Source organism: Antennarius striatus, chromosome 8 (genome assembly GCF_040054535.1).
Source record: "Antennarius striatus isolate MH-2024 chromosome 8, ASM4005453v1, whole genome shotgun sequence".
Classification (NCBI taxonomy): Eukaryota; Metazoa; Chordata; class Actinopteri; order Lophiiformes; family Antennariidae; genus Antennarius; species Antennarius striatus.
Window position 1 is genome coordinate 717,631 of NC_090783.1, and position 10,605 is coordinate 728,235.

The 10,605-nt window shown below is 54.6% G+C and overlaps 2 protein-coding genes across 4 annotated transcripts; both read right to left on the reverse strand.

Moving 5' to 3' along the window:
• Nucleotides 1–3,962: 3,962 nt before the first annotated feature.
• LOC137600758 (N-acetyllactosaminide beta-1,3-N-acetylglucosaminyltransferase 2-like) lies at nucleotides 3,963–7,333 on the reverse strand. Of its 3 annotated transcripts, none has more exons than XM_068322552.1 (2): nucleotides 5,981–6,108; nucleotides 3,963–5,909 (listed from the first exon to the last, which is right to left on the reverse strand). In XM_068322552.1, exons 1-2 carry the CDS (start codon nucleotides 6,014–6,016, stop codon nucleotides 4,686–4,688), a joined length of 1,260 nt encoding a protein of 419 aa, XP_068178653.1. In that variant the 5' UTR covers nucleotides 6,017–6,108; the 3' UTR covers nucleotides 3,963–4,685. The 3 variants fall into 3 exon arrangements, with proteins under 3 accessions (XP_068178653.1, XP_068178655.1, XP_068178654.1); XM_068322554.1 differs by lacking the exon at nucleotides 5,981–6,108 and adding an exon at nucleotides 7,092–7,333 and having other exon boundaries at nucleotides 4,177–5,909; XM_068322553.1 differs by lacking the exon at nucleotides 5,981–6,108 and adding an exon at nucleotides 6,893–7,331 and having other exon boundaries at nucleotides 4,178–5,909.
• A 119-nt stretch (nucleotides 7,334–7,452) lies between these two features.
• On the reverse strand, nucleotides 7,453–9,392 carry commd1 (copper metabolism (Murr1) domain containing 1). Its single transcript, XM_068322573.1, has 3 exons — nucleotides 9,114–9,392; nucleotides 8,321–8,611; nucleotides 7,453–7,885 (listed from the first exon to the last, which is right to left on the reverse strand). The coding sequence occupies exons 1-3, from the start codon at nucleotides 9,285–9,287 to the stop codon at nucleotides 7,769–7,771; spliced, it is 582 nt and encodes a 193-aa protein (XP_068178674.1). The 5' UTR covers nucleotides 9,288–9,392; the 3' UTR covers nucleotides 7,453–7,768.
• Between the last annotated feature and the right edge of the window lie 1,213 nt (nucleotides 9,393–10,605).

Genomic DNA, 10,605 nt, shown 5'->3' on the forward strand with positions numbered 1-10,605 from the left:
TCTGACTTCCTTTAAGGCGGTCTGGTTTCCTTTAAGGCGGTATAACTTCCTTTAAGCCGGTATGACTTCCTTGAAGGCGGTATGACTTCCTTTAAGGCGGTCTGGTTTCCTTTAAGGCGGTCTGGTTTCCTGTGTGGTGGCGGCGTTTCATTGGACGCCACACCTCAGAAGAACCTCCTTATCGCCCAATCACAGCGCCGGCGTCATCTCGGGTTCTGCGAGGGTGGGCTGGCGTCGCTCACGGGGGTCCGGCCTGCAGGAACACGCCCGGGGGAGGAAACCCTCACAGAAGAATCAAACAACCCCAGGCTGCTTTTTACCCAGCATGCATCTGTCCGTCAGGCTGCAGGACAGACGCTCTGATGACGGCGGGACCGGACTGTAAACGCTGCTCTATCTACACCTGAGGGGGGGTCAGGGTTAGAGGAGAAACACGGCCCCCCAGGACGAACCGGATACAGGAGCTGTGGCATCCTGCAGACCACGCCCCTGCAGACCACGCCCCTGCAGACCACGCCCCTGCAGACCACGCCCCTGTCTTTCAGCCCAGGATGAAACGACTTCGACTAATGGAAAAATAAATCGCTGGGGGGTCGGATCAAACACGATGGAACTGGTTCCTGATGAAGCCATGACACTGATGGGATTACTGGGGGGGGGGTTATACTGGAAACACCAGGTCAGCGTTTCTGGGAGCCACCGGGACAAACGACACTTCATTTAAACTGAATGTGGAAACCCACTGGGGGTGTTTTTGTTTTGTTTTTCAGGGTGGGGGGGGGGTCACGTTGAGCTTTTTTTAATTCAAAACTGAAAATCTTTATTTTATCAATTCCAAATCAAATATATTTCCTGACTTTACAAATGACCCCCCACCCCCCCATCGACCTGAACCCGGACCGGGTCCACGTTCACGTCAGGTGGGGGGGGGAACTCAGACCAGGTGATGCTGTTTTTACCACTTTAACTGAACAACATTTAAACATTGAACTGACAGAACCAGGTCCACTTTAGGGAGGGGGGGGGTGTCCACCTCGGGGGGGTCCACCTCAGGTACAGGTCTTCAGCAGCGGGCTGAAGCGCAGCAGCGGCACGTCCACCACTGGGGGGCGCTCCTTCACCTGGGACCAGCCCCCCCCGAGGCCCCAGGCCGGTGGGGGTGGGGGCGGCAGGTCGGCGGGGTTGGAGTAGTTCTCATTACGACTTGGGGGGGCGATGCTGCCGTCGCCATGGCAGCGGACCAGGAACGCCCCCCGATGGTGGCGTTGGTAGAGCACGCCAGCCCCCCCCAGCAGCGTCAGGATGAGGGCGCTGAGCAGGAAGAACATCACGTAGACGCCTTTGGCCCCCCCCGACATGCCGTCGCAGCAACCTGCAGGAAACAGGAAGTCAGGAGGAGGAGGAAGTGACATCATCAAATGGTATCCATTAACAGGAAACAGGAAGTAGTTTGGTCATGTGGGACCCTGAAGGCGTCGCCCCCCCAGAGCCGTTCTTCACTTTGACACCAAATGTTCAGTTGTCTCCATTTGTCTTTGACATGTTTTGAGTTTTGATCAGAGAAAATAAGATTTCAGGAATGAATTTCAATCCCCTCCCCCTCATCTGGCCCTCATCCAATCAGCTGTCAGATCAGAACGTCATGGGACCAGAAGCAGACTCACGGTTCCCTCTGTGATCCGACGCCACCTCCATCCGGTCCTCAGCGTTCGTCAATCTCTCCGCCTCCATCCGACGTGGACCCGCCTCCTCCTGGTGCAGACCCGCCTCCTCCTGCTGCGGACCCGCCTCCTCCTGCTGCGGACCCGCCTCCTCCTGCTGCGGACCCGCCTCCTCCTGCTGCGGACCCGCCTCCTCCTGCTGCGGACCCGCCTCCTCCTGCTGCGGACCCGCCTCCTCCTGCTGCGGACCCGCCTCCTCCTGCTGCGGACCCGCCTCCTCCTGCTTCGGACCCGCCTCCTCCTGCTGCGGACCCGCCTCCTGATGGTGCAGGCCCGCCTCCTCCTGGTGCAGACCCGCCCCCTTTTGTTGTGGATCCGCCCCCTCCTGGTGCAGACCCTCCCCCATCTGGGTTGGATCTTCCTCCACATTTCTTCGTTTGGCCGTTGGGGGGCGGGTCCGGGCTCTGGGGGCGTGACGTAGCGGGGCGACGTCTGAGACCGGCGGTTCTGAAGGGGTCCCACCGGCACCTCCTCCTGCTGGAACCGTGGGCCCGGCTGTGAGGGCGTGGTCAACACCCACCTGTAGGAAGACGGAGGCGGGTCAAACATGACTCAATAGCAGTATCGCGCTAATCGGGGCTGGACTCACCTCCACCGGCCCCTGTGGTCTCTCCGGGGGGGGCGAAGGTTCTTGGTAAAAATCCAACGTGGGGTCAGAAGGTTCCTCCACAAGTCCAGGTGACAGATCCAGGTCCTTGTTCCTTTCCGAGTCCCACTCTTGTGAGTCGTAGACCACCGGGGGTCCGAAGGCCTGGTAGCGGCCGTGGAAGCCCCTGTAGGGGGGGCTGGGCCGGCCCCCGATCAGCAGAACCACGTGCAGGGTGTCGGCGGAGGAGGTGTACGCCGCCTCACGCCAACACTTCTGCAGAATCCTGCGAGCCCTGAAGTGACCGGCAGGATCGTCCAGGTGGACCTGGTCCTGCTTGAGGTGGCAGTCATGGGGGGGGGTCAGGTCCTCCAGTTGGAGGTGGACCCTCTTCCCAGGATCCACCTGGATGGTCCAGTTGCACCAGAGGGGCGGGTTGGAGCAGAGGTAGTCCGGGGAGAAGAAGTCGCCGGCGTCGCCCCGGAGGAGCCGGTGGCAGCTCCGCAGGGCGAAGAAGGCCCCGGGGCCCCCATCTGAGGAAGACCCAGACCCCCACCCCCACCGAGAAACATCTGAACCCCCAAGAACCAGATCCAAACGCAACACGGTCCAGAGATGGTGTCATCCGACGGACCGCGATGCGTTCACTGACCGAAGACCGACGCCTCCAGATTCATTCAAATAAACACACACACACACACACACACACACACACACACACACACACACACACACACACACACACACACACACACACACACACAAACAAACAAACAAACAAACAAACCACCCACCTGGGGGCTCTTCTTCTCTGGTCTCCTACAAACACACAAACAATCCGTTACCGGCTGCGGGTCTCCAGCTCAGCCCAACAGGAAGTGCCTCACCTGAACGCCGCCGCTGCCCCAGAACATCAGAACCAGCAGCAGAACCGGTTCAAACCGGAAGCTGAAGCTTCTCCACATCTTCATACCGACACTGCGTCTCACTGCTTCGACAGGTAAAGTCAGTTTGAGCCTCCGGGCTTCCGTTAAAAAACAGCTGAGAATCATCAGCTGATTGACGCCTCAGTGACGTCATGTCGGGTGTGTCCACCAGGGGGCGGTGTCCGGCCGGATCCGCTCCTGACGTCATTCAGCAGAAACGTAACAATAATATAATATGAAAGTAACAAAACAACAACCACGACAATAACAATACTACTACTACTAATACTACTACTACTAATACTACTACTACTACTACTAATAATAATAATAATACAAATAGTGATTTAAATAATAATAGTAATAATAATAATAATAATAATAATAATAATAATAATAATAACAATAATAATAACAATAACAATAATAATAATAGTGTTTATTTCTCTACTTGTCTTTGACTCAATTAAAAAAATAAAATATTAAAATTTATCGTCTCACACGATGAATAAAAACGAACTAATTTCAGGATCTGAACTTTAATTTTTTTTAAATTTTCTGTTCATCAGAAACTTTATTTACATGTTTGTGGTTTAATCATTTTAAAGTTGTTCTGTCCATTTTTTCTTCCTTCAACATTTGTTTTGTCCCAAAATAATCAATCAATCAATAACTTAAACAATAGCAGGGTCGTCTGGTCGTGATGGGGTCGATGTCTGTCTGGTTTCCATGGTTACGTGTCTCTGAGTATTTCTGGGTTTGTTCAAAAAGGATTTGTGTTTATTTCTGTTTGTATTTTATCTCTGATGGAGTAAATTATGGATCGGCCGACGCCAAAGAATTAGAGAATAGATTTACTGGACAATAAAAACAAACAAACAAACAAACAAACAAACAAACAAACAAACAAACTGTCACTAGAAGGATTTATTTGTAGGAAAATAGATTTACTTTATAAACACCAATAAAAGCACAACACGTTTATTAACATGATAATCAATCACATCAGACCCCCCCCACCCCCAAATGTTGTTAATGAACGTCATTAAACGGTCAGGCCAAATTAAACGATGGCAGATCAGCATCACTGATGGATGACGCTCCTGTTCACAGGACGACAGACAAAACAACGAACAAACAAGAAACAAACAATCAACATGAGGACAGCAAATCCTTCCACAGGTGTGTTTAGCTCCGCCCCCTACAGACGATAGGATGATGCTGGTGCTTTGAGTTCTTGTTGACAAACAAACAAAAACAAACAAATAAGCACAAAATCATAAAAACAAACAAGCACACAAACAAAAACTACAAACAAACAAACAAGTAAACAAACAAACAACCTCCCTTCCAGAGGAGCAGAATCGTTCGACGTGACGTAAACCCTGGGGGGGGTCTCGGGATCTGACGGGACCAAGAGCCCCGGCGCCATCTTTGGCGGGGGGGGGGGGGTCACTGGCAGTCCAGCTCGGGGTCTCGGACCCAGGGCCAGATGGCCAGCATCTCCTGGGGGGTGCGGCTGTGCACCAGCATCAGGTTGCGGTAGATGCAGGGCCGGTCCCGGTCCCGGTCCTCGATGTCGAAGGTCCTGAAGCCCCGGTGGCCCTGGGGGGCCAGGCCCAGCTTCTGGAGACACATCCCGGTGTAGACGTCATCGATGGGGTACAGCACCACCCGCCGGGACGCCTCGGACAGGCGCAGCGCCAGGTCCCCGGACAACAGGTACCCCCCGCCCCCGGCGTAGGGCGGGTACCGCCCCACGAAGACGCTCTCCGGGATGAAGTACTTGAGCTTCTTGTCCCGGTGGGGGGCGGCGTCGCTGATGACGTCACCGACGAACAGATCCTTGGTCCGGCTCTCCGACACGTTCTCCAGGAAGTCCAGGACGCGGGGGGTGTTGACCAACACGTCGTCGTCCCCCTTCAGGACGTAGCGGGCGTGGGGGCAGCGGCGGCCGAACCACTCCAGGAAGAGGACGTCCTTCAGGGTGAGGTTGAAGAAGGTGTCCCGGTACCTCCAGAGGAGGACGTCCTTGTGGATCCGGGCCTCCTGGCGCAGGAGCCCCCGCAAGTCGGGGAAGTGGTCGCCCCCAAAGGTGCTCCCCAGCAGGAAGACCACGGCCACCGTCCGGTTGGCCACCACGCCGGCGCGCCCCCACGTCTCGCGGATGGCCTGGCGCCGGTCAAAGTGAGGCGTGAGCGACTTGACCGCCAGCAGGAGGAAGGGCGTGGCCTCGCACACGCGGGGGGGGTCAATCAGCAGGGGGTACCTCCTGCAGCGCATGTGCAACAGGAAGTCCTGGAAGAGCCGCGGCAGGACGTTGTAGTCCAGGATCTGCGTGGGGACCCTGTAGTCCGGCTCGCAGGGGTCCGGCGGACCCGTGTCGTTCAGCCAATCGGGGAGCTCGCCGGGGGGCGTGGCGGCGAGCGCGGCGGCGAACACGGGGTTGTGGAGGAAGTCCAGGTGCTGCTGCTCCTTGTTCCAGAACGACTGGCTCGCCACGTCCGGACGCCAGAACCTCCGCGACGGGACCCGGACCCGCTGGCGGCCGCTTTGGCTCCGCCTCACGTTCCACGCCAGGCCAATCAGGAGGAAGATGACCACGTTGAGCATCATCATCACGCAGAACGCGATGCCCTTCTTGCGGACCCCCGGCATGTGGCCTCCCCTCTGCATCTGCAAGAGACGACAGGGAGAGTGAGGAACGAGACCAGCGTCACCCTGGGGGGGGCGGGGGAGGTACGTACGGGGGGGCCCGGGTACAGCGGGGCGTTCGGGAACATCCTGAACGCGGGACGGTGGTCGGTTCCACGCCAGACGGGACGCGTGTCTGTCTGTAATCCTGTCAGGACGCCCCCCCCCAGCCCCTCCTCTTCCTCCCCCCTCCCTCGCTGACAGACAGGAGTCACACGCTTTCAATTGAGGCGTTCACATGACGCCGGTTTGCTGCAGCGTTCTTGTTCACAGGAAATGCAGCAGCCAGCGGCGGCGAGGAGGAACCGTCCGGTTTGGGTCGATCCGGTTTGGGTCGATCCGGTTTGGGTCGATCCGGTTTGGGTCGATCCGGTTTGGGTCGAACCGGTTTGGGTCGATCCGGTTTGGGTCGATCCGGTTCGGTCCGGGTCGTTAGTCACGTGTGAAAAAAACGAAGCAACAAGGAAACAAAACGATGAGGGTCAAACTTCATCACCCGCCTTCTCCTTTTGGCCCCGCCCCCTCCACTGGCATTGCCTGTGATGCCTGTAAAGAGGGCGGGGCCAGAAGAAGGAGGCGTGTAAACGACATGATGGTTATGTGGAGCAACACTGATCTTAATCACGTGACCCTCACCATGTGACCACTGATGAGGGTCATGTGACCTCCATCAAATAAATAACGTCCCTTCAGACAACCTGTCTGCGTCACAGGGTCGCTGTAGAGGTCAAAGGTCAGGAAGGCTATAGGAACTGATTGACCTCACGGTCACCCCGCCCCTTTGGGATGACGTCACACCGTAAACTTTACATTAATTCCTGACACCTGCACCGAGCTGAGGACGATCAATCGCGCTGATCGATCCATCCACGTGAGACTGACAGGTGCGCACGAGATCAAATGGACCCTCCTGATCACCTGCAGAACCGATAATCGATTCGGCTGATCGCTTCCTGCGGACTCACCGTTAAACCGACGGCGGGTTCACCGGGACCGACGCGTCCTTCTCGGGAAGCTTTGACCCCCGTCCGAGTCCCGGTGACGTCAGAGGGTCCGTCGGCAGGAGTCACGACCGCTCACCGGCAGGCGGAAGGTGACCCCGTCGCGCGTGATCCGCGCGTGCCGCCGCCGTGACTCCGCCCACAGGTTGACTGCCGGACTTACCTGAGCCGCCCGCTGATTGGCTGCCTGCGGGAATACGTCATCACTTCACCGATTCCCGATGAAGACCTGTGGGTCCAGACTGGATGGGGGGTCTGTCCCGCTCTGACGTCACAGCTGCCTTTGACCCTACAGACCCGCTGGTCCAGACGGGATGTGACGTCACGAGGGCGGAGTCTACTGCTGCAGGTCATCTCTTCTGTGGTGATGAAACTTTATTGCGACCAAAGTCTGTAGAAACTTTATTGTTCTGATCAGGCCACGCCCCCTCAGAGCCAAACACGTGCTCAACTCTGAGGGGGCGTGGCCTGATGTGTGTGTTCACAGTAAATAGATGGAGTATTTAACACACACACACACACTATCATATTAAGCTCTTCTTTATTGTGTGTGTGTGTGTGGGGGGGCACAAACATCAACACACTCTTCGTCTACGCGTCGCGTCTTAACTCTTGCCGGTCACCTGCCGGTGACCTCTGACCCCGGGCTGATTAGTCTGTCTGAAGTAGGTAAAAGTGGGCGTGGCCTCAGACGGGCCACCGCCCCCCCCTGACTTGAGTCTGAATAAAGTTTTGTTTACGGCCTCGGTGGGCGGGGCCAGAGGCCGCTGTGGATCCATCCTGATCTCGCAGGATGAGGCGTCCCCGTCAAGGTCCCGCCTCTCTGCTGCTGTGGACCAATCAGACGCCTTCGCTGCCGCGGGCGAGGCCGTCGATGCTGCGCCGCACGTCAGCCATCGTCCTCAGCGCCTGGTTGACCTGAGCTTCATCGAACTCCAGACACACGAACTCCGAGTCCTGAGGGAGGGAGACCACATCAAGGGGGGGGTCAGGGGTCAGAGGTCGTCCACCTGCACAGCCGTGTGGGCGGGGTCTGAGGGGCCGCTTTGATTGTCGTGGTCATTCATCTGTTTAATACAAGATGAACTCCGCAGGACAGAATGATTGGAGCAGCTGACCTCTGACCCCACCCACACACACACACACACACACACACACACACACACACACACACACACGTAATCCATCGGGACGTCTAAACGTGGTTTTCTCTGATTGAGCATCAAGTGGATGGAAACGGAGGGACGTGATTGGATAAAACCAATCAACAATGACCCGACTCCAGATGGCCGCTGGACACGTTGGGTCAGCTGATCAGGATTAGAACAACAACAACAACAACAACAACCATCCAATGGGACTGATGGGGCCAGAGTTAGTGGGCGGACCCACCTGTCCGGTTCTGCCCAGCTCCAGCTCCATGAGGGCCACAGGGCCCCTGGGGGCCGCGTCCCCCCGGCTGGCGGCTGTCTGGAGGTCCACCCTCCAGGTGAGGCCCCTGAGGCTCGGCTCCCAGCGGCTCCCGGCCAGCAGGCTCTCCCTGACCCGTCCCCGCTGGCTCTTCCAGAAACGGGTGAGGGCGGCGGCCTGGTCGGCAGAGACTCCGCCCCCGCCCTGCTTCCTGGTCTGGGCCGTGAGGAACGCCTCCAGCTGGGCGTGGTCCATGTCGGCCGCTGCAATGGACTGGGGGGGCGGGGCAGGGGAGAATGAAGAGGATGAGCTGAGCTTCACAGATCACGTGATCCCCCCACCCCCATACTTTTTATTAAAATGAGCTCGTCTGTGATTGGCTCGCTGCACCTGGACAAACAGATGTTAATATCCTGGTTAAGGGGCTTACATAAAAATTTACAACTTTAAATTTTGTCTGTTTTCATTTTAAATAACTGCATTTGATTATAAATGAACATTTTGTTTCTCTGATTCCTCGTTGTTAATAAAGTTTAATCTGGCGCGGTGCTGCCCTCTGCTGGCGGCAGCTGGGACCGACAGGAAGGAACCCATCGATAGCTTTGATTGGTGATTCAACGACCATGACATTAAAGAAAATTAAGAAAGTAAGAAAATTAAGGGGAAGGGGAATAATAATGATATTAAAAATATTAACAATAACCCTACGGTTACAGTTTGTCCGGAGCAGACGGACAGGTACGCGGCTAGCATTAGCATGTAGCTACGCGCTGACCTTCAGCAGGCCCCTCATCTTCTCGTGCAGAGCCCGGAACTCGTCCCGGGACACTTCCGGGTAGAACTCGCTCCTCAGCAGCTCCTCCGTGACGTCACCGCTCCCGTAGTAAACGCTCTGAGCGATGCCGTTCAGCAGGCCGCTCAGACACCTCGCTGCTTCTGCCTGCGCCATGTTGGTCCGCGGGCGGGGTCACGTGAGGCCCCAGGAAATCACGTGTCCACTCGGCATTATGGGAGTTGTAGTTTTTACGGCTCCATAAGCGTTTTGTTTTGTAAATAACGGTTTATAAGTGAGTTTAAGTCGTAACGATGTGAGGTTCAACAGTCAGACATCAATGTGAATAAAGGAAACAGAAAATAAATAACAATAAACAAGTCAATTTAAAAATAAATAAATAAATAAATTGTATATATAAAATTATATATTTGTGTGTGTGTGTGTATTCTCCCCATCTATATATTTAAATAAACTCACTTGAAAACATCACGGTGTCACTTCCTGTCAATCAAGCGCCCAACCAATCACGGCACATCTGCCGTGAACACGTGAATCACGTGAACAATGAGCTCCTGAGAGCGTCTGGAATTAAATAAACAGCTGTCACCACAAAAATACTCCATTTTCTGTTTAATATCCACTGACATAATGCAAACAAACTGAACACAAGAGAACAAACGTTTTCTTGTGTACAGCCGTGTAGTTAGAAATAGTAATAGTACCAGTAATATTATATTAGAATGAGTATTAGTACTAGTTCTAGGACTAGTCCTGGTCATGTTAGTAATGGTGTTGTGCATTTTAGGCCCAGACACAATGATACTATTATCATCATCATCATCATCATCAGTTCTATCAAAGCAAGGGGGCGGAGCCTGATGATGTCACGGTTGTCTTGTTGTCTTGCAGCTCTAATTATCGTTCAACCTTTGGACGGATCTTCATGTACTGATTAATGTTTAATGGCACGAATCAAATCTCAGCGTTGGGGTCGGAGTTCACAGGCGTGTCCAGTGACCCCAGACCCGTCTTTGACGGGGATTTGTTGATGACGTGGAGGCTGCAGTGGAGGGCAGCACGGCGGCGCAGTGAGTAGCACTGTCGCCGCACAACAAGGCGGTTCCGGGTTCGAATCCCGCTCTGTATAGAGTTTACGTGTTCTGGCGTCGCGCCCGGAGTGCATGTTTTTATAATCACTTGATGAGTATAAGAGTGTATTTATTACTAATGTGTGTCATTAGTGTATAACCAGCAGTGTGTGTGTGTGTCCATGTTTCAGGAGGAGGCCTCTGAAGTTTTCTTCAACACTTGACCAGGTAAAAAAAAAAGTGATTTGTTTTAAAACAATATTCCAGAATGATTGATTGTTATATGTCATTGACTGACCTCTGATTGGTCCAGATGAAGCCACGAGAGGACGACCCAAAACACGAGCTGCATAGGAGGGACAGATTTACAGACGACTCCGGAGAGACAGGAAACGGAGGACACA